A 23646-nucleotide genomic window follows, 5' to 3' on the forward strand; every position below is an offset into this window, starting at 1 on the left:
ACACACACACACACACACACACACACGAGTGTTTTCTGTAAACTGCAGCTCCCCAAACACACAAACAAACACACACTCCTCTGAAGGCAACCTGAGGCAGCTCAAACTTGACAAAAGGGATGTGATTCCCCTTTCCTTCCCCCTGTAGCTGCATGGGCAAGGCTGCTGCTGAGCAGGACAGAGCCCCGCTAAGAGAGAGATGAACTGGCAGCACTTTGGTGAAGTGGTTGAGCAGAGGATGCTGTAGCAGGGAATCAGGAAACTAAAGCTGCTGTTAGAAAACCAGTCTTTATCATCCTCAATGCTACCTCTTCTTTGTCAGCAGATTAAACTCAAACATCCTCCCTTCTTCACCACAACTCACCCGGCTGCTTCAGGATTCAAGGTGCAACTTAAAGGGAGAAAATCCTCTGACCACCAGGACAAGACCAAAGCTCCATTCCTGGCACCAGGCATCACCTGTAACATAGGAGCAGGTTCTTCCTCTCCCCCAGCCTCCATCAGCAGGCAGCACATGACACACGACTGTGCAGCCTGGCCCTTCTGTGCCCAGCGCTGCTGCAGGACCTAAAGTGTGACATGCAGACCCTGCCCTGCTTCACTGGACCCAGCCCATGCACGGCCAAGCTCAGCTTTCCTGCATTATGGTGTTTCCCAGGGAATGCCTGCAAAACTGAGCCTCAAACTCCATCTGGGGAGCAGCTGGACGGGGCTGGGCTGACCTGTGCCACGGCACGTGTGCAGGGGCACCTCTCCATCACACACACCACGGCTGGAACGCCTCTGCTGCCTATTTCCAACCTTGGGCGTGGAAACAAAGGGTCTAAAAGTCTAGGGGCTGGACTGGAAAGTGAGTACTTTTAGTAGACAGCATCACCTCACCATATAAAACACCAGCGCCTCCAGAAAAAGACAAATGCACCAGAAGAAAACTAAACCAGCGTGTTTTAATTCTACAAAAATGTATATAAACATTTGAGTGTACAGCAGAGAGCACCAGCACACCATTCCATAACCATCACCACACCATTCCATAACCATCACCACGCCTACAGCCTGGCAGCCTTTACCCACAAACTACTTGTGTACCTGTGACTTAAACCTTGTGCTCCTTGGAGCCTTTGCAAGTGCAGCCTCTGAGCCACCAGCACCTTTCCCCTGCCTGCTTCAGAAAGCAGAGCTCCAGCACTTCTCACACAAGCTCTGTGTTATCTCAGAGAACTGTGGCCTTTTCAGCTTCCTGAGCTGCCCTCAGCACCTGCCTGCAGGGAACAAGTGACCACATAAACCAAACCAGGGGTTGATCTGCCACTACGGGAGCAGCGGCTGTGGCTGAGTGTTGGTGGCATGGGGAGCCACAGAAGCCTTCAAACACACAGCTGGTGATCACCCAATGCTGAGGGGCAGGCAGGAGCTCACAGTTAGCAGCAGGTTATCTGTGCTGTAGTCTCACCAGCTGCATTAGCCATGGGCAGGGCAGCAGCTCCCCAGAAATAATACAAAGGATCACAGGCAGGCTGTGGCTTTCACCAGCACTGCCCAGCTCCTTTCCATCTCCTCAGATTGTCCCAACTCCTGTCCATCTCCCCAAACTGTCCCAGCTCCTTTCCATCTCCCCAGATTGTCCCAACTCCTGTCCATCTCCCCAAACTGTCCCAGCTCCTTTCCACCTCCCCAAATTGTCCCAGCTCCTTTTTCTCTCCCCAAATTGCTCCAGCTCCTTTCCACCTCCCCAAATTGTCCCAACTCCTTTTTCTCTCCCCAAATTGCTCCAGCTCCTTTCCATCTCCCCAAATTGTCCCAGCTCCTTTTTGTCTCCCCAAACTGTCCCAACTTCCTTTTACCTCCCCAGACTGTTCCAGCCTGTTTAACAGCTCTGACCTCCTGAGAATCGCCTCTTGTGAGGCTCTGCCCAGCACCCCCACAGGTGACTCAACCTAAAGCTGTGGCATCAGATGATGAAATCTCTGCTTTCAACCTAGAAGACAGAATTCTGCAGCTTTTCAGATTAGAGTGCAACCAATCAGCACCTGGGAAACACACATCAGCAGAGAATCCCACTGAGGTCGACTGATCCAAAGCCCTGCTTCAAGTTCTGGGGCTGTACCTGGGTTCCCCCACCTCTGTGGATCACAGGAAGAAGCCAGGAGATGAGAGAGGCTTTTTACAGGCTTCAGGGTTCCCCTTACTCTCCCAAACGCTCCCTGTGCAGATGCCAGACAGCATCACAGCTTCCTCTCACTTCACCAAAGCCAGGCTGGGAATACATGAGAACCAGCAAAGCTTTTCCAGTGAAAACAATACAAATCCAGCATTTGTAGGCTTCTCCATGCTTTAAACACGTTGTGCAAAGAGAAGTGAAGACTCAGGACACCTTTCTGAGACATTTTACACGTGGGGAAAAGAAGAGAGACTGATGTTTCTCGGCTCTGGTCTGTTCACAGGCAACTGAACTTCAGACACTCAGCCAAACGAGCTGCTTGAATTGCCTGTGGCCCAAATCACTTGCCAAGGCAACACCAGAAGCCAGTGGCAGGAGCAAGGGCTGGAGCCCAGGCACAGGAACGTACATCCATTCCCTTGAACCCCATGGTTTACCACCTCTGATGCCACATGAGTGCTGAAGGCACCTTCTCCATCACCACCTCGGGCTCTGTGAACGCAGCTCTGGTGGCATTCCTCTGCAAGGAGTGGCAGGGGGCTCAGCATCCTTACCCAGGGGGCAAACCCAGGAGCCAGCCCCTCAAAGCCCATGGAAATACTCACTGTGACTGGAGTTGAGCAGGTTCTTCTTGGCCTGAGCCTGATCTCTAGATGTCAGGCCATCCTCTGGCATGCAGACCCACAGCTACACCTCTGCTCTGGCCCTCAGACACGTGTGTACTTGCTCCTAAGTAAGTGAAATCCAAGCCAGAGGCATTTCCCTTCTCTTTTTTGCCCCAGCAGGGACAGAGCAGTGCAGGCACTGACCACAGCCAAACACTGCAAGCTGCTCCCTTAGTCCATGTTGATTAATATTCACAAGAATATTAGCCTTTACAGTAATTCTAAGGAGAAAACCATTCTTTATCTTTGAGCCTGCAGCTCCAGCCCAGGCAGCTGCACCCTGCCATCACCCTCCAGCTACACCACCAAGAAACCCTCGTGCTGTGCACGGGGCGGTGCAGGAGACTGGGCAGCCTTCACCTTGGCAGCCAGGGCTGCTGGGTGACACACAGGAGCATCCAGAAGAGATGGCACCTCCAGCTGCCCTCTAATGCTCCTGGGTGCTGCAGGACCTTCCACATTTCCCTCTGGAGAAGCCGAGTGCCTGGATCCGTGACCCCCCAGCACGAGTGGCTGTTCATGTGGCAAAAGCCCTTGGAAAAGAGATGAAGAAAGAACTCACTATGGGGGTTTCTTCTGTGTGGAGATCAGTATTTCAGTTCCTCTGGGATGTTTGCATGCTCTTTCCATGAAGCAGAACTGCAGCCTTCTCCTGCTTTGCTGGCTCCTGTGTCATTTGGTGTCAATCTGGAGATCAGAAGGCAGTGCTTGACCCTGCTCTGAGCAGGGAGGCTGGGCCAGGCGAGCTCCCAGCCTGTGTTAATCCGTGATCCTCTGGCTCCTGTGCACACACAGCAACCACTTTGCCAATTTAACACTCTTCTAAGTTCTCATTTAATGATGTGTATCAAGAAAATATGGATGACCTATAAATTTATAATAGGTACATATATGACACTATTAATCCATAACAACCAGAGCATTATACAGAAAATGCTGCACTTTTCAATGACCCAGTGCATTAACAGACCCTTTGAGGAACTGGGAGTGAAAGAAAGGGAAACCATTTCACCCCTTACCCATGCTGTGGCTCCTGCCCTGGGATTTGAGCCTCTCTGAACCCTCTGAGGCAACGGGGAGTTGCAGACTACTGCCCAAACCCAGCCCAGCGTGCAAGAGATGGTGCATATTGGGGAGGGTGTGCTGCTGGGGTCACCTGTGTGTGGAGGGTCCTTCCCCAGAGCTGGCACAGCACCTCCTCAGTAACCACATCAACAAAAGCACCCAGCCACAGAATCATTACAAGTATAAACAAGCATCTGTTGTCACTACAGGAGCAAGAACAGCCCGGAGCCAGCGCTCAGATCCAGCCTCACCCTCTGCACACAGAGCATCCACAGATGAAGCTGTGTGGAGGATGCAGGTATGTACTGAGTCAGCTGGGGATTGAGGTGAGGCCAACCCTCATTCTCCAGTGGTCTCTGGTTTTGGTACCTTCACCTGCAACCCCCCTTGCAGTTCCCCAGGAGTCAGCCCCAGCTGTTTCTGTCTGCTCTGGTTTGAGTTACCCACGTGTGTCACTCCTCCTTCACGTTGCTCCTGTGCCCTTTGCTGTTGCCTCAGTTCATCCCCATTTCTGAGCACAGCCTTTGCCAGTTTTGCTGCTTTTCTGTACATTGGAACACAATCCTTTTTTCCTGGCACAAAGCACGAGGCTTCTGCTCTGTCTGGTGACTTCACTGAGTCCCTCTTGGTGTGAGAGAACAGCAAACGTCCCCCTGTGCTGTCAAGGAAGCCCCAACACGTCCAGCTCAGGAGCCAGCTGCCAGCACGGTTCCCAGTGCCAGCCAGTGGCATAAGGCATTTCATATCGGGTCACTTGCCTGCAGTGGTGTGAGACACACAGAAAACACCCTCTGTGCCACAGGGGTTCATAGAGGTTTCTCTGGAACCACTTTTGAGGACCTTTGTGTCGATAACAGCACCTTCTGCAGCAGCCAGCCTCGGGCGAGCTGCTTCTGAAGAGCCACAGCGTTCCAAGGGGCACGGGGAGACCTGCTGCACCAGGGAAACCCCCCCAGGACTTCCCCTGATGGCTGGGTTTTGGAGACAGCTTCGGCAGCAGTGGCCTGAGGAAGGAGCAGGGAGGAGGAGGAGGAGGAGAGGCGCTGGGAGGCAGCAGGTCTGTGCTGGAGTCAGGCCGCCAGCGTCATGTTGCGCAGCAGCCACTGCTGGGAGCGGCTCCCGCCGCAGTCCCGCATGCTGGGGACCATCTTGTCCTCCTCTGACGGCTCGTCCAGACACTGGTTGCTGTTGACGTGCCTCAGGGTGAGCTTCTGCAACACAGGAAGGTGAGAGCTGCAGTAAGACAGAGACTCCCTTCCCAGCATGGCCCCAAGGGCAATGCTGCAGGACAGCTCTGACCCACGGCTGAGGCTCTGTCCCCTGGCCAGGGCTCACTGAGGGTTTACTCCAGGCAAGCCCTGCACCACTCCAGCAGAGCACAATGGCCAGGCACTGCACCCACAGCCAGCAGTGGCCTGGCAAGCTCAGTATTGACTTCACAGAATGCCACAATCCCCAAATGGTGGGGCTGGAAGGGCCCTGCAGAGCTGCTCCAGCCCCTGCTACAGCAGCTGCCCCTGGCTCAGGGGGCACAGGAACGTGTCCAGGTGGGGTTGGAAGCCTCTTCAGAAGGAGCCTCCACACCCTCCCTGGGCAGCCTGGGCCAGGGCTCCCTCACCTCAGCACCAAAGGACTTGCTCCTCCTGGGCCAGGAGAAAGGGGTGCCCATCACCCCTTGTCCTGTCACTGGCCACCACACAACAAAGCCTGGCCCCATACTCTCCACACCACCCTTTAAGGATTTCTCAGCATTGCTGAGGTCCCCCCTGAGCCTTTTCTTCTCCAGGCTGAGCAGCATGGCATTAACACAGCCTCTCAGTGCCTACAGGGGCCAACAAGAAAGCCAGAGAGGGACTTTGTTTACAAAGGTTTGTAGTGGCAGGACAAAGGGTGATGGCTTCAATCTGAAAGAAGGGACATTGAGATGAGACATTAGGTGAAAGTTCTTCCCTATGAGGGTGGTGAGACCCTTGGACAGGCTGCCCAGAGAGGCTGTGGCCGCCCCATCTCTAGAAGGATGGATGGGGCTTGGAGCAACCTGGGCTGGTGGAAGGTGTCCCTGCCCATGGCAGGGGGTTGGAACAAGATGAGCTTTAAAAATCCCCCTAACCCAAAGCATTTGGTGATTGAATGATTCAATCCTGCCTCAGCAAGAACAACTGATTCAGGACTGAAATCTTGTTTGCAGATCCTCCACTGGAGCAGAGATTGATTTTAGGTCAAACACCATGCAAAGGAATCAATGGGGAAACAAGGATGGGCAGCACAGATTCTGCAGCCTCCTGGAAGGGAAAACAAAGGATAAATGAGCCCCAGGGGAGCTGAGCCTGTCCTGAAGCCTTGGAGCAGCAGCACTGCAGAGTATAAATATGACTGTAACATACATAATGCCAGTGCAACTGAGGCTTGGCAGGTACGGAGTCGTGTGAGAAACGAGCGTCCCTGGTGCAGTCTCACTGCTAATACACATCACTGGTGTATCTGCACGTAAAGAAAACAAAACTGCTGTTGTCTGGCGTTGCAGTGAAGCTGCTGGGAAATGCAAAGTGCCAGCAAGGACGTGGGGTGGTTACCCAAGCACACACCTGCTCTGCTGCACAGGGTAATTTCACGCTGCGGCTCGCAGGGGCTTTGCCATGTCACACATCCACACTCCTAATCTGTGTTATGAATATTCCTTCAATAGCTTGTCCCTGGAGATCTGCTCTAAACAAACTCTTACGCAACTCTCAACGAGGAGCCTGCAGACACTGTAACAAATCACCCAGGGGCCATTGGAGATGCATTCAGTGATGAATACCAGGCTTTTCCCCCCCTCCCCTTCTAATTACAAGAGGAAAGAATTAGTAGCGCTAACAGAAGTCGCTTGTTTACTAAATAGCACTGCTCAGAGCATCACTGATTCTTCACTTACATTGTTTTAAGTGCAATTAAGCTCGTGTCATTTTCTACTATAACCAGAAATGCAAACAAGCCTAAAAAAAAGCTGCTGCTGCTGCTGCCTCCATCAGCTGTTTCCTTGTATTCAGGGGATAATTTCATGCTAGATTACCATATCATTGGGATTTTCAACCCTCTCATACATTTTCCCTTTCTCTGTTCTATCATTATTTATGCTATTACCAACAAAAAAAAGGTCTCGTTTGCTTGGGAAACAATTAATTACTAGGCAGGATGATACCCACCCCAGCCAGCCCCACACGTGCCCTTGCCTCAGAGAGGAGAAGGGGCATGGAGGTGGCTGCACAGCCAGGCAGATGCACGGGGCAGCCCCGCAGCTCCGGCCTCCCAGGTGTGTGCAAGTACCAGCGCTGGGGAGCACAGCCTCGGAATGCATCGTGGCGAAAGGGTGGAGCAAAGACACTCAGCTCCAGCTCTGCGTTGCTCCTGTGGCCATACAGGCGTCAGGGATACAACGCCACGCGGGCAAAACATTGACAGCCTGATCTGAGACGAGACTCATCACTCTCCCACATAACGTGGGACAGGACAAGGGGAAATGGGCTCAAGTTGCCCCAGGGGAGGCTGAGATTGGAGCTGAGGCAGAACTGTTTCCCTAGAGGGGTGTCAGCCCCTGTGCCAGGCTGCCCAGGGAGCTGGGGCAGTGCCCAGCCCTGGAGGGATCCCAAAGCCCTGGAGCTGAGGTGCTGAGGGCCAGGGGTTAGTGGTGGGTTGGGCAGGGTGAGGTGAGGGCTGGGACTGCAGGAGCTTCTTTAAGCTTTCCCATCCCCAACTATTCTGATCCCCTGCTGAGATCCTGCTGGCTGCAGGCACCAGGGTCTGCTGTGAAGCAGAGCTCCCACCTTAGACAGGATGCACTTGGAGATGCAGCACAGGGTCACAGAATGGAAGGGTTGGAAGGGACCACTAAAGCTCATCTAGTCCAGCCTCCTCCATCGTTTGGGGAGCAGATGATCACCCCCAGCTCATAGCCCTGCCCCTGCACTGTCCCTTCTGTTTCCACCAGAACTATCTAGGGAAGGAAGAACAGTGGCTGGCAGGGCACTTTGATTCCTTTGGTGCTCAGTATTTCTAACCCATCCGTGACTGATATCCCTGGGATTCAACTGCCTAACCTGGGAACTTTCAAAAGGAGCATTTCTGACCAACACAACACAACTGGGATGATGTGTATGTCTGGGGACAGGGACCAAATCTTCAGCTATTGCAAACTGCAACGACCACGTTGGCTTCTGGATCAGAGAGGTAGCTCAAGGCAGCTGAATCAAGCTGAAATTAGTAATAATTAGTAATAACGAGCCCTAAGCATCTAGAACAACATACATCTGCACAGTCACCTGAGAAAACAAGGGAGGGATTCAGTTGAGTTTACTGGGCAGAGAAGCACTTTCCTGGGAACAGCTGAAACCATGACACATGACATTTGCTTTTCAATACCAACCTCCGACCGTTTGTTAAAGGAAATAGTCAGTGGGGCTGTAAAAAATGTTTCTAAAGACTTCCAGCCTGGTGTAGTTTCTTAGCATCCACGTTTGCACAGGGCTGCCACTGCAGGCCTCCACGGTGGGACCATGGGTGCCATCCTCTATCCTGCTTAGTGTCAGGCACGACTGGGTGATTATGTGAAGAAATGTATGGGTCTGCACGACAGAGAAATGGTAAAAGTAAACAAAAGCAGCAGAGACAAAGACAAGCAAAGGAAAAAGCCACAGGCTGTTTGGTAGGACATGCAGGGCACTGAAGCAGTAAAGCAAAGGGCGCTCTCAGGGGGATCACTAACAGGTAACTGTGCCTGGGAATAGGCTGGTGCCAGGCTGGAGGCAGCTTTCACACACACAGACACACTCATGAGCTGAGCCTCGGCTTCACAACACATGTTCTCACTGCTCTGCTCTGAGAGACTGACCCGCTTGAGACCCGCTTTTTGCAGCTCAGGCCCGACTGTGGCTCTGGATCCTTCCCCCACAGGCACGTTGCCTTGTAGCACCACGATTCCCCATTGCACAGCAAGGTCTGGGCAGAGATGATGCCTCTCCTGCAGTAGCAGCCTGCACTAAACACCCTGAAGCCCACTCATGCTAAATTAAACATGTAAGGAATTACACATTTGCATACAAAGAGGTGACAACTTCTCTTGCCAACTATGATTTCAGCTCTTCCTTTGCTGTGCTGACACCAGGCACGTCGAGATGGAAGGGGAGCTTTCAACCCCCAGATGCTGCCATCACTGTGAGTGCCCAGGAGGGACCAACCAGCTCCTCCTGCACCCCAGCCCCGGCTCCTGCCCTGCACTTGTGCTTTGGTAAGGGAAAAAGGAACGTACACGTAAAGAGGCCACTAAAAATATAAAGAACAAATGTCCTTATAATGTCACTTTGAGTAACCAGCCCAAACATCAATGCTTGTTTCTGTTTCATTATGTATTATTGCTTTGTGTTCACTTCTGTCTACTGCTCTTCCAAGGGAAGACAGGGGTACATAAATAAATTACTTTGAGATGTTAACAATCTCTCTCCATTGCAGGTTCATATTATATGAAATGCCTAAATTTAGCAGCTTTTACCCATGGGTACAAATAGTGGTGAGTAGATTGCTTCAGTCATCTGGCCAGGCTGTTTTCTCTGGTACCTGAGGCAGCAAGTTTAACTTCTGTACATCAGCAAGGCTGCACTGACCTTAGGAAAGGTGTAACAATGGAAGCAAGAGACCATTTGTCCCCTTCACTCATCTTATTGAGCACTACTTTTCATGAAGGTATTAAGAAAACCTGTCACTGTTTTCCCTAAGCGTTTTTAAAGAACTAAGTCCCCTCAAACACGCAGTAATGACTTTGCAACTGACAGGAACTGTTGGCCATGACCCTGTGTGGTGGAATTAACTGACTGCACCAACTCCAGCTGGCCCCATAACTTTAAGAAGAGAAATAGCCACAAAGTCAGGAATTGTTAGAAGGATGCAGAGCAGTAAGGTGACACTGATGACACAACATGTATTCACACCACTTGGGAACAGAAATGAACAGGATTGCTGAGGCAGGCACAAGAAACAAGGCAGCTCTTCACATACGTCATGTCCACGTGCCCCTGTGCTTCTCTGTCATCCATCCTCATGCTGTACATTAGGGGATGCACCTTTTCCCTACTGATGCTCCCTGCTTTTCCTTGCTGATGCTCCCTGCTTTTCCCTGTTGATGCTCCCTGCTTTTCCCTACAGATGCTTCCTGCTTTTCCTTACAGATGCTCCCTGCTTTTCCTTGCTGATGGTCCCTGCTTTTCCCTGTTGATGCTCCCTGCTTTTCCTTGCTGATGCTCCCTACTTTTCCCTGCTGATGCTCCCTGCTTTTCCTTGCTGATGCTCCCTGCTTTTCCCTACAGATGCTCCCTGTTTTTCCCTGTTGATGCTCCCTCCTTTTCCCTACAGATGCTCCCTGCTTTGCCCCATGGATGTCTTCCATCAGATCACTTGCCTGACACAACAGCTTTGAGTTATCAGCCTCATGTGTGTTCTGTACCAAGCACTGACCCTGTGTGGTGAGTGACTTCTGGATGCAGCAGGTTTGGCACCTGGGAGCAGCACCTATGGGGAGGCTCTAACACAGCACTGCTAGAGAAGCAAGAGATGCACTATTCTAGGGATTGCAGTCATTACCACACTTACCTCAAAGCTATACTCCCATTTACCAGCATACTGATGGAAGGAGACAAAACAAAAAGGGAGATTGGAGTCAAACAGTGACTCGAGAAACATTTTTGTGCAGCGCCTCGTCTCTCTGTGAATGCAAATTCCACAGCTTTGCACAGACACTGCCTTCAGTGACAAATCACAGCCATTAGGGAAGATCTGACGTCAATACTCCTGTGTGAGGACATGGAACTATTTTCTATCAGCTCAGACATGTTCACAGCATTCTTCTTTGCCCTGAGATCATCTGCACGTGTTCCAAGCCATAAGATTGCACCACGCTGGACACACTGCACTTTGCATGCCATGGCTGCTCAGCCTGGAGAACAAAAGGCTCAGGGGGGACCTCAGCAATGCTGAGAAATCCCTAAAGGGTGGTGTGGAGAGGATGGGGCCAGGCTCTATGCTGTGGTGGCCAGTGACAAGACAAGGGGTAACAGGCACAAATTGGAACATGGGCAGTGCCCCTGGCACAGGAGGAGCAAGCCCTGAGGTGAGGGAGCCCTGGCCCAGGCTGCCCAGGGAGGGTGTGGAGGCTCCTTCTGGAGAGGTTTCCAACCCCACCTGGACACGTCCCTGTGCCCCCTGAGCCAGGGGAACCTGCTTGAGCAGGGGCTGGAGCAGCTCTGCAGGGTCCTTCCCATCCCACCATGCTGGGACTCTGTGACACGTTGGGACACCACATGTCTCCCAACCTCAACCAGATGGATCTGTTGGGCAGATAAACACCAGCTACTGGTAACTCCTGCGAAAATATCTCCACCAAGACAAGTGCACCAGCACAGGGGGAAAACAAACCAACCACTGTGCAGCAAAATTGGAAGAGCAGGTTTCATTAGACAAGCAAGATCACAGGCTGATGGAGCAGCGCTGGCTCCAGCCCATCATAACTCCCAGATCCTTTTCTGCTGATCTACTGCTGCGCTTCCCACCCCCATTCCAAAGCAAATAAGCATTTATGCATTATAAATATGTTACAAAACACAGGCTGACAGGAAGCCTTTGAGAGCTGGGAAATTCTAACTTGGCAGGTCCCATGGATACAGCTGATTTATAGAGCTGCCCTTGCCATGTAACGAGCAGCTTGAGGAAGGGCCAGGAATCTTAACGTGCTGTTTAAGAAGTAGGAGAGAGAAGAGCATTAAAATTCAATAATGGAAGGCAATGGATTAAAAGAAAATAAAGGACAAAAAAATCCCTGCCAAGATGTAAAAACAGCCAGGAAAAAAATATCCATTTAAAACTGCTGTAAACTGCTATTGCCTGAAGTGTTAAAAGCCATTTTGCACTAGAGTGCTGCACAGCCCCAGCACCCTCCCTGGAAGGAGCTGGTTCGGGTGATCTGCAGGATAAAGCTGACGGCTGCTGTTGCTCCTGGTGACAGCAGCTTTCTTTATTTAGTGTTCCCTTCAACGCAGACTACACCATTGACATTTTGTGCATGTAAGGGCTTCTTTTTAGACTATATTAATATTGGTCTGGGGTTTTGTTTTGCTTCTACAGGTAATCCCTAAATAATTTATCCTACTGGGTTAAGAAAAAGCAGCAGCTGAGTGAAAATGCCTCGTAGGAAACAGCAGTGGGATGAAAGGTTTGGGCAGCTTCATGTGACCTGTGGGTCACAGCCACGGCCAGTGCCTGCCATGCCTCAGCCAAGCTGAGCAACAGAATGATGGGACGATCTACTGGAGTAACAGAGCAATCACTTCTGGATTGAAAGTGATTTTTAGGTAGATATTAAAAGAGATTTCTTTACTCCATTCTTTTCATTTGGGGCTTTACAAAAAGAAACCCCTTCCAACTGTTTTTGAAGCTTGATTCGAAACATTCTCCACAATGCAAATTAAATAACCAAGAAGCAGCAGGTTATGAGCACAAAGTCACAGGAATTGCTGTTCCTCTTGCCAGCCAAACTGTGAGCTTCCAGCTGCCCCCGGCCCTCAGAATGGACCTGCTGAGCTTTTCTTGATCCAGACAAGGCACATTGCTGTGTTCCAGTCCTACTCTCCCACCACTAAGCAGAAAAGCTTCATTAAACTTACTTTTAAGGGTGTTTAGCTCCCTGACCACTCACCCAGTTACGTGCAATGACCGTCATCTCTCCAAACACCAGCCTTCCTCTCTGGGAGCAACCATTTGGGAACACTCCCCTCCATAACGTGACAGGACAAGGGGTAAGGGCTTTAAACTGAAAGAAGGTGCATGTAGATGAGGAAGAAGTTGTTCCCTGTGAGGGTGTTGAGACCCTGGCACAGGCTGCCCAGAGAGGCTGTGGCTCTCTGGCAGTGTCCAAGGTCAGGTTGGATGGGGCTTGGAGCAACTTGGGCTGGTGGAAGGTGTCCCTGCCCGTGGCAGAGGGTTGGAAGGAGATGAGCTTTAAGTTCCCTTCCAATCCAAACCATTCTGTGATTCTGCAGTCTACATCTTGAATTTTTAGGACAATGTCCCTTCCTTCAGTGACATGTGTCAGTGACACAACCTGCAGGCCATCTGCTTACATTTAGTATCCCCTGAGTCACAGCACCTTTTGCTTAATATTAGTAATTAAAAACTGTATTTAAACTCAGGCCTGTGGTGTTTGCTTTGTTTTTAAAGGCTGTGCAAACCCTGACAAGCACTGAGTTATTTCAGTGTCCTATGAAGTCCACCACGACCACCACTTTAACCCTAATGCGTAATGCAAATAAACATAATGCAAAGTACGGTTTCCTTTCCACAACTTTGCTGACATGCAGTGACCAAATGACTTATCCCAGTTATCCACTGATTTATCCCAGTGACCAACTGATTTATCCCATTGACCAACTGATTTATCCCAGTTATCCACTGATTTATCCCAGTTATCCACTGATTTATCCCAGTGACCAACAGATTTATCCCAGTCATCCACTGATTTATCCCAGTGACCAAATGACTTATCCCAGTGACCAAATGATTTACCTCAGTTATGAGCTGAGATACAGGTTCACTGTAATTTTAAGCAACACAATTTGCAGGAGCAGTTTCCTTAAAGATCTGAGACAGTGTGGAAAAACCTCACACACGTCCAGCTGTACTCACCTCCTGCCTGACTCACCCCTAAGTGCAGATACTCTGAACAGTCCCTCTTCCAGTCCACTAAAAAAGCTTGAGGTGAGTCCAGCAGCTGTGAAGGCAAAGCCCCAGTGCTGAAGCTGGGGTCCATAGCTAATTTCTCTCACCTCTGCCAAACACAGCTCTCTGTTGACCCAAAACACGACTGTCAGTTCTTGCCCTCTGCCTTAACAAGTGATTTTCTGTTCTGACCATCCAACCCATGCCTTGTTGCTGTTTTCTTCCAGTGCTTCAAGTGAGCCTGCAGCTGAAGTGCAAGGTAAAATGTATTAAATCATTCTAAGGGTCAGGAGCATCTCACACGTACTTAGGGCATGAGTAATGAGAAAAGAGGCTTTTTGAAGAGCCTGTTTGAAACCAATTTAATCTGATACTTTCACAAAGAGGTGTGAAAACCACCACAAAACCTTCCCAGCCTCTTGTTTCTTTTGGTGGGAATATCAAAGAGAACTGTCCCAGCACTAAGCTATGGATAAATGCTTGGAAAGGACTCTCACTGATTTAAAAACACATGTATTTAAATACTGATATTACTTTATGCAAATATATTGTGTCTATTTTAAAATACACTATACCTTTAATACCATCATTTAAACTAAACTAAAACCTGATGGGGATTGTAATGACAGTATGCACATTAAAGAAAATGATTCATCCACTGATAAATGCCCTTTAATGACCATTTGCATGTCTCCTTGTACCTCCAGCTGGGGCTCAGCACCAGTGCCCCTCACAGTGCTCAGGTACCAAGGCTGAGCATCCTCCAAGGCACTAATAAGCAGACCAAAAACCCCAAGACTGTCATCAAAGGGATGTTTGGAAGCTGAAGCCTGAATGCTTACAGGGTACAACTGTTAAACAGAAATACCCTTGCCAGAATAGAAAGGTTTGTAATGCAGTGGGTTGTTTTAGAGGTTAGAACAGGCAGCAAAACCCTCTTCTAGGAGATCCCTTATATAGAAAAGCAGTGTATTTCTTTTTTATGAGCTCCATCTAACGGCTGACTTTGTTTTTACACAGCAACTTGGAAATTTTCCATTGTGGATCTCCCATGTTAACCTTAAGAGAAAAAAAAGCCCATTGTGTTCCCAACTTAAAAAGCAAAGGACAGCTTATTTAGTTGAAAGAAATGCAGAACAATGGAAGCAGCTGCTGCTGTGAAATGCTGAGAATACCTTTTAGAAGACAAAAGCTCTGTTTTGCTGCCTTTGCAGTTCTTTCCCTACCTTTGCAGCTGTGGAAATATGCTGGTGCTAATCTGGCATTTCTCCAGTGAGAGGAGCAGAGCTGTGTAAAGTGTTAAAACTCCTCTCCATAGGGAAACTCATTTCCAGTACCTTGTGCCGAAAATATTCGAAGGAAAGAGGCCTGGCTGTGTCATTTAATTTGTAATCAGGAAGGATTGCTCTCTGCACTTTTGGTAGGGAGAGAGCGTTGTGCAGGATCTTGTGCTTGGCTGTCCATCAGCGAATACTGAATTCAACACTCAAAAATTCATCCTTTTAGGCACTGCTGAGATAAAGTTGAAATGTTCTGATTTAAAAGGCTGAGGAACAGTGAGCCATGCATGGCAGCAGGCAGGGGATGCTGCTGCCGAGCTACACACGGGAGCCAAAGCACACGCTGCACCAGCAAGTGTTGGACCAGCAGGACCCTCCATTATCCCCCCAAACAGAACCAAAAAAGCCACCCTGCCCCAAGCAGAGACCTGCCTGGATTTGCTCAGGGCACCTGAGAGCAAGAAGGTCTCACCCTGCCCCTTGTCTCTGGTGATGTCCAGTTTCCAGTGGAGTGGGATCAGGAACCTGTGACACTGACTCCATGTCCTCAGCCACAGCTCAGCACCAAAGCTCTGCAGCTTCTATTTAAAATCACCTAAAACCAATTAAAACTCAATTCTCACCTGCTTACAGGAATGAAACAGAGAGGGACACCAGCCCTTAAATCTCAGGTGTTAATCACAGGCATGAACACCCTCAAAAATACTTCAGAATTATCAAAACACACACGTGTGTCGTGTGAGAAGAAAAAGAATCTCCTTTAGTAAAGAGAAAATTGGTTTAGATGCAACTGCTGAACTCCAGAAGGTTTCAGAAGTTACCAAAGTCACTGCAGCTCAGTGGTGAGCCTCGGTGCTGTTTCTCTGCTCAGCAGCTGAGTGCAATGCAATTGCAGGCTTGCAGGGGGGGAGTTTCTTACCATAATGTAACAGAAAGACCCTGCTGAGAAGAAAACCCTAACACCTTTGTGTGAGCTTCACCACGCAAAGCTGCACGTTCACCTTGCAAAGCACAAGCCTGGAAGGCACGTTCTAATTCTCATCTGCTGTTTCCCATCTCATTTAAAAAAGACAAATGAGTTGGCCATAAAATACTGAGATATTTACACACAGTCACATATTTCCTATTAATTTTACAACCTGTCTGTAAAGCACCAAATTTCTTCAAGCTGCATTCCCTCCCAAAGCCCAGGACAAGCCCCCTCCTGTCCCACGGTGGTGTCAAACCAAGCAGGTGACTGGCACATGGAGAGCATACACCACAGTTCTACACTTTGGGTTCCAGTTTAAATGCTGAGACAATGATCTTCAAGACCCAGCAAAAATAAAGTGGAAATTAATGTAACGGAAAAAGAAACAAAGCTTGTTTTCTATTTCATGCCTGTAACAACACAGAACACTCACTTGACATTTGCAAGAAGGCAAGACAATGCCAGGCACTAGAGATGAGCTTTTATAACCAGTAACTGCCTTTTTCACCTCCTCCCCTACATAAAACTGTGTGGGAACACAACTGAAAAGCTGCACATCAGCTGGACCACATCGTGCTCCTGAGCCTGTGCAGCGGCACGCGTGTCCCCAGGCTCCCTATCCCCGTGCCACAGACACACTGCACCAAGAAGAAAGCCCAGGCCCCACCAACGCCCCAGGTACCTCAGCATCGTACTCCCAGAGCTGGTTCCCTCTCATGTGGTGGCACTTGAGCATGATGATGGGGCCGTTGAGCCGCGACACATCCAGGCACAGGTCGTCTGTGCGGATCTCTTTGTCAGCAGTGTAAGAGAACACCTGGAAACAACAAAAGGATGGCAGTGACAAAGGGTCAGCCAAAGCCTGAACCAACTGCTCATTCTGGAGAGCTGTCCTGTGAAAAAGGACCTGGGGGTGTTAATTGACAGCGTTGGGCCCCTCACTCACTGCCACAGGGACACTGAGGGGCTGCAGCGTGGTCAGAGCTGGGCACAGAGCTGGGGAAGGGGCTGGAGCACAAGGGGCTGGGGAGGGGCTGAGGGAATGGAGGTGTTCAGCCTGGAGAAGAGGAGCCTGAGGGGAGACAGCAGCACTCTCTGCAGCTCCTTAAAAGGAGGTTGTGACCAGGGGTGACCTGTCAGTCTCCACTCCCAAGTAACAAGACAAAAAGAAACAGCCTCAAGTTGTCCCAGGGGAGGTTGAAATTGGAGCTGAGGCAGAACTGTTTCCCTGAGAGGGGTGTCAGCCCCTGTGCCAGGCTGCCCAGGGAGCTGGGGGAGTGCCCAGCCTTGGGGGCTCCATCCAACCTGCCCTTGGACCCTTCCAGGGATGGGGCAGCCACAGCTTCTCTGGGAAACACGTCCCAGGGACTCTCCACCCTCCCAGGGAAGAGCTTAGGAAGAAGATCTTCATAGCCATCACTCCAACAGACACACATCCTTCTTATGTTAAGGGTCCATTCTGTAGCACATCTTTATAGGGCTGCAATTTCTTTACTAACTCATTGTCTGCCAAGACAGGAAAGCACATTTCTGTCCATCTTTCCCTGCCTTTCTGCAGCAGCTGTCCCCAAGGGCCAGTGGCACCAGCCTCTGCTCTGCAGCCATGCAGGAGCTTTGGGTCCAGCCAGAGAAGAGTGGTCCTGCTGGGCAGGAGAAGGGGATGATGCTTCAGTACAAAACTTCATCTGTTTTTAACTACTCTTTTTAGCTTCTACATCTGTATCCACACAAGCCTTGGTGCTTTGCTCTGTCGGAGCTGCAACAGTCCAGGGCCAGAACTTTCCCATTAATTTGGAATAGAATCAGCCAATGTGTTTTGTAACTCCCTCAGCTTCACACTGAGAACACTGCTCATATTCCTGTATTTTATGCTTCACCACGTGGAATTAAACCTTGAGGATGCAATCAAGGAAGGTGCCTGCCACATAATAAAGACAATTACAAACTGGACATAACCAAGTGCAGAACAACCCAATTTATCCTGGCAGCCACTTTCATTATCTATGCAACCCCCCAGGGTCCATTTTTAATTCACCCTTCCCAATGGACTTAAAATATTTCAATAAAAGCTGCAGGGAAAAGCACTTTTCCTCTCCTCCTGCAATTGTTTACACACTGAATTTGGAAAGTCACCTTAGGCAAAACAGGTGAATTGAAGGTTGATTCCCTTAGGACCCAGGGCTCTCACAGCCCACCCTGGAAGTAGGGAGCAGCTTTATTTCTAAAGCTGAGGTTATATGCCAAGACTTTGATGAGATCCCCTAGACAGTCACCTGTCAGAACAACACAGACACTCCCAAACCAGAAGCAACTGTCACAAGACTTGCTCTCAGCCTCTAATGACCAGTGCCAAGGACTGGCTCCTGCTGGTGCTCAGCCCCACCGAGGGAAACGCTGTAATTCACAGTGATTCACCCTCATCCAGAGAAACACCGTAATTACCAGCAGCTGCCACAGGCTGGAACCATGCTGAACAGTCGCCCTGAGGAAAATGAGAGAGGGGGAAAGGCAAGTGTTGGGCAGCGTGTGCTGGGGACAGGAGCAGCCGACGCAGTGGGGGTCTGCAGGGAGCACTTGGGCTCTGGGAAGGTTTCCCGGGGTTCCTTAGGAACTGGGGTTCATGGCCTTCAGAAAAGGCACAGGGAAACATCCCCCCACAGAGCCAACCCTTTGTCCTGCACCACAGCCCCCTTTCTCCTTTCCCAAACCACTCCTGTTCTACAGCATTTTGCATGGGAACTGCACAGGTGCTGGCTCCATGGGGGTGGGGGGATTGTGGGGGGGGTTCTGTGCTTGTTTTCAGTTGGTGGGTTGGGTTTGGGTTGATTTGGTTATATGTTTTTTTCCAGGGAGCTGTCACTTCATAAAGGATGGCTTCCCACACATCTGCACCAGACAGCTGCTGATGCTTCCAGGATCACGATGCCCCTCCGAATTCACACTCCTGAGCAGGTGTGTTTCACCTCCCCAGGCTTCACTCCTGCGGTGTCACACACCTAATGCTCATCTTCCCCATTCCCTGGCGACTGTTTCTGCCCATTTAAAGCAGCAGCCATTCATTTTTTTGTGCACAGGCTCCACAAAGAAGGCATTATTCTCGTTCTGACTGTGCTAAATAAAAGAGAGCGTTATTTAACACGCAGCCACCGCTCCTTTGTTCCCTATTAATCACAGTCATTCTAACGGGGCTGAAGATCACTGAGGGCTCCATCGTGCTGCATCCTGAGCAAACCCAGAGCATCAGACAGTCTCTGCCACAACAGTTTATCACCTCAGTCCGGGAGAATGATGTAAAGGCTGCAAGGGGAGTCATGGGTCAGCAAAATGGACTCACAAAATATAACCGTAAGTAGTCTTATCCATAATAGGGCTGTTTAGAAGATGAAAAGCTACACAGAAAGCCAAGTTAGGGAAACCAGGAGAGCATGGGAGATGAAAAATGCAGAAAGAGCACAGAAGGACTAAGCTACATTCTGGGAACCACTTACAAAATCAAGCATTTACATACGATGCTACAGTCAGTAACATCCAGGCACGACACTCACAAAGCCTGTAATGGGTGCTGTGTCTCCTTACCCAGGGAGCTCCCAAGGAAAGACTAGAGATTCTATGGACTGGGATCAGCTGCACAGGTACTGCTCAGCTCCTCTTTTTCTGCATAAGGCTCATCAGTCCCATGAATGGGTCTGATTGGCCATGAATGGTCCAATTGCCACTGAACTAACAGCTTGGCTCTGTTAGACAACTTACTCAGCAGCTGCAGTTAATAGGTGAGCTAACTAAAGATGCCAAATGTGACTCCTGCTTTAGCCTGCCCTGGCTGAAGTGTGGGCTGTGGTCAGATGGCTCTGCCTGCATCAACAGCAAGCTCACCCTGTCTGCCCTGCCCCCAGGGTATCCAGACACAGAGAATCATTTAGGTTGTTAAAGCCCTTGAAGCTCCCTGAGTCCCAGCCCTCTCCTCACCCTGCCCAGCCCAGCACTGTCCTCAGCACCTCAGCCCCACGGCTTTGGGATCCCTCCAGGGCTGGGCACTCCCCCAGCTCCCTGGGCAGCCTGGCACGGGGGCTGACACCCCTCTCAGGGAAACAGTTCTGCCTCAGCTCCAACCTCAACCTCCCCTGGGGAAACTTGAGCCCATTTCCTCTTGTCCCATCATTCATTACTAGGGAGCAGGGACCAACCTCCACCTCACTCCAGCCTCCTATCAAGGAGTGTCAGAAAGTGCTCCTGTCTCCCCTCAGGCTCCTCTTCTCCAGGCTGAACCCCCATCACACATCTGCCTCTCCTGTGGACCCAGCAGCAACACTAACCCAGGGAAATGCACTCTTTATAACCTACTGCAAAGGGAGACCTTCCATCACAGAAACACCTCACAAGTCAGACAGCTCACACATTCCCATCCATCCCCAGCAGTAAGCAAATTACCATCACACACCAATAAATCCTTACAGAGCAGGAGTTTATAAATGCCATTTCTACATGGCATCACACACAAGGTGCTCGTGTCTGGAGGCATTTGGAAATGCACACATTTACTGGCAAAAACATGAAACTCTTATCAAACAGAGCAGTTTCTGAAAGACCCATTATTTAGAGCTAACTGGGGGAAAAACAACCCAACAACCCTTATTCAGTGTGTTGAGGTTATTTTGTTTTGAACCATCAGTGAGTACTGAGCCTGAACCTTCTGTATAAAACACTGCCAGGACACCCACATTCCCACAGCACACTTGTTCTGATCTCGCCCTGCAACAGCTACCCCAAGTAAGTTCACAGTGAGCAAACTCCTGGCTGATGCAATTCCACATCCATTCAAATGGAATCCTGACAAAACACAACAATGTCCACTCCAAAAAGTCCTTCAGACACACACACACACACACACACACACGATGCCAACAGCCTGTGCCAGGAGCCCTGAGACGCCTGGGGAGAGCTTTGTATGAAGCAAGTTTCTTCAACTTCTCAGTGCACCTCTCCACGCTCACAGAAATGGTGAAGGCTTTAAGAGAGTGAGAAATTCCTCAAGGCCATCACCTCTGCCAGTGCTCCCAGTGCCTGCTGGAGAAGAAGAGACTGAGGGCAGACAGGAGCAATCTCTGCGGCTCCTTGAAAGGAGGCTGCAGTGAGCTGGGGTCAGTCTCTGCTCCCAAGTAACAGAACAAGAGGAAACAGCCTCAAGTTGCCCCAGGGGAGGTTGAGGCTGGAGCTGAGGCAGAACTGTTTCCCTGAGAGGGGTGTCAGCCCCTGTGCCAGGCTGCCCAGGGAGCTGGGGCAGTGCCCAGCCCTGGAGGGATCCCAGAGCCGTGGGGCTGAGGTGCTGAGGGCCATGGGGTAGTGCTGGGTTTGGAAGAGTGAAGTCAGAGCTTGGACTCCAGGAGCTTCAAGGGCTTTTCCAACTGAAATGATTCTGTTATTCTATGACCCTGAGGGCAGGAGCTGCAGAGCCACCAGTGCAGCACAGGGTGCTGAGAAGTAGGCAGGTGGTGATAGCTGCACTATTGCTTCCACTTTGCTCCACTGTTGGTAGCAGTATGCAAAAGGCAGCACGTTGCTTACCTCCAGGAAACAGAAGGAAGAAGCTCCTCCTTTCAGCCAGTGGCAAGCTGACTGTCAGCTCTGCACCAAGCAAGCCTCCTCCCTACAGGAATGCAGGCAGCATGCTCTGACACGGGAGCTGAGCTCCCTGCTGCTACCAAACCCCTCTGAGCACTCCAGGCTTTGCAGGGCTGCTCTCTTGGGCAGCAAGTGAGAGGAGAGCGGCTGCTGCCCCACGCTTGCTCTGCCAGCTCTCCCCAGCACTGCCTGCCCTGCAGCCCCTCTGCCACACACCAACTGGGACCCTGTGGGACTCCTGGTTAGAACGTCCCCCTCCTGCCCCTGTGGTTTGGTGGTTGTTAGAACAGAGGCCAGACAGTCCCGGTAAGCACCAGCAGAGCTGCCATCCCCATGGTAACGCAGTGAAGTCTTGCTGGTGTGCCTGTCAGGATGCCTGTGAGTAGCACAGACACACTGCTTCATCCTCTCCTGGGCCAAAGAAAGGAACAAATCTCCTCTCAGGTACCACAAACCCAGAAGCCAGCCATAGTGGGGGGGGTGAAACAAAGACATGATATTGACATCTCCTCTGTTTGAGGCTGGAAAGAACAGTCACAGTTCTTCCCACAATCACACATGGTCAGTGCTTTCTTTTCTGGGGAATCAATCTTCCTCCTGAAAGACATCACCACTGAAGTCAGCTAACACTGTCCCCAGCCCACGAGATGGATGCACAAACCCATTATTACAGCCCCTAAAGCTATATCCCCATCACAGATGATTTGAGGACTGCCTTTGCATTTTTTCTCCCCCCCTCCAACCAGAGCAATGGAAATAGTTCTAAGATTGCTTTTAACTGCATTAGGAGTTGTGTAGCATTTCTGCTAAGGATCTTTACTAGTCAGCAGGTCCCCACCAAGGCAGGATCATCTGAAACATCACCTGGCAACGTTACAGCAAACCCTGCACAGTTCTACACTCTGCAGACGATCCTCACACGAAGGGCCTCTGTTAATGGAGTTCACTTGTCTTAATTCTTTCAAAAGAAACTCCTGTATTTCAAACCTTGTTATCCTGAAGTGCTCTGAAACACTCTGATAGCTGTGAGATATTTGTCCCTGCCTGCGCTGGATCTCGCCTGAGCATCTTGCTCAGCTCTAATGAGCAAGGTATTATTCTTGCTTCATTTTCATTCTGAAGTAGTTTTGTTCCTCAGCTATTTCTGTAACCACACAGTTCCCCCCACCCCCCGCATTTACATGTCTCCCCTCAGCTCTAATTCCTCATTAGAACAGAGTTTAATAAAGATAAGTTTTAATGGGAACTGTGTATGAGCACTAAGGGATGAATAACGCTCCGCATGTAGGTCAGGTACTCCTCACGAAACCTCCAGCAGATGACAGATACGGCTCTGTGTTCCTGCAAGAGCAGGGGAGGAGAGCCTCTTCATCCTGCAGGTGCACACAACACACTCATCTGGGCTTCCTCGCTGATGTGAGAGGTTTAAAGGAGACTGGAGCCAACATTTCTTTAGGTTTTAAATATACTGGCAGAGGAAGGCTGAGGAAGAATTGTGCTATTTACTGGTAATTTGGGTTTCTATAGGAGATATGGTCCACACACACATTCACAACTCACCTATCCTTATCTCAGAGCCTTATAGCCCTCCCAACCTCACACCTGGTTCTTCAGAGACTTTGGAGCCATGCCAGCCATTTAGGGGTTTTCTGCTCTTTCAACAAAAACAGAGAGATCTTCCCACCACACACAGGAAGGAGCAGAAACACCTCAAACACCTGAGGTGTACAGAGACTCTTCAACCCTGGTCTTATGTTGTCCTCTAAAACGCTGACATTTCCATCTCTTAAGTCGAATTTAGAAAGACAGGGAAGTTTGGGATCGATGTGAAGGCCAACCTTACCTCTGAAAGGAACGTGGGAATTAGCTCTAAGGTCCTGCATTCTCTTATATTGTGTTTTAATCAGCTGTGGCCAGGCTGTTCTCAGTGATGGCCAATGACAGGACAAGGGGTAATGGGTATAAACTGGAACACAAGGAAGAATTTCTTCCCTGTTGAGGTGAGGGAGCCCTGGCAGGGGCTGCCCAGATGGGCTGTGGAGTCTCCTTCTCTGGAGACATTCCAACCCAGCTGGGTGAGCTCCTGTGTGCCCTGCTCTAGGTGGTGCTGCTCTGGCAGGGGGGTTGCACTGGGTGAGCTTTCCAGGTCCC

At 50.2% G+C, this 23646-nt stretch overlaps 1 protein-coding gene across 2 annotated transcripts in view; it reads right to left on the reverse strand.

Moving 5' to 3' along the window:
* Nucleotides 1–999: 999 nt before the first annotated feature.
* Nucleotides 1000–23646, reverse strand: part of GALNT13 (polypeptide N-acetylgalactosaminyltransferase 13) — a 134641-nt gene continuing 111994 nt past the window's right edge. The window contains exons 12-13 of one of the 2 annotated variants that reach the window (XM_062004986.1): nucleotides 16559–16693; nucleotides 1000–5102 (exon numbers count right to left, since the gene is read on the reverse strand). In XM_062004986.1, coding sequence (XP_061860970.1) covers nucleotides 4962–5102; nucleotides 16559–16693 — 276 coding nt within the window. In that variant the 3' untranslated portion in view covers nucleotides 1000–4961. Of the gene's footprint in view, nucleotides 5103–8306; nucleotides 8493–16558; nucleotides 16694–23646 lie in introns of those variants that run through there. The other variant, XM_062004985.1, reaches the window with a different exon arrangement.

The sequence above is a fragment of the Colius striatus genome, chromosome 11, assembly GCF_028858725.1.
Source record: "Colius striatus isolate bColStr4 chromosome 11, bColStr4.1.hap1, whole genome shotgun sequence".
NCBI lineage: Eukaryota > Metazoa > Chordata > Aves > Coliiformes > Coliidae > Colius > Colius striatus.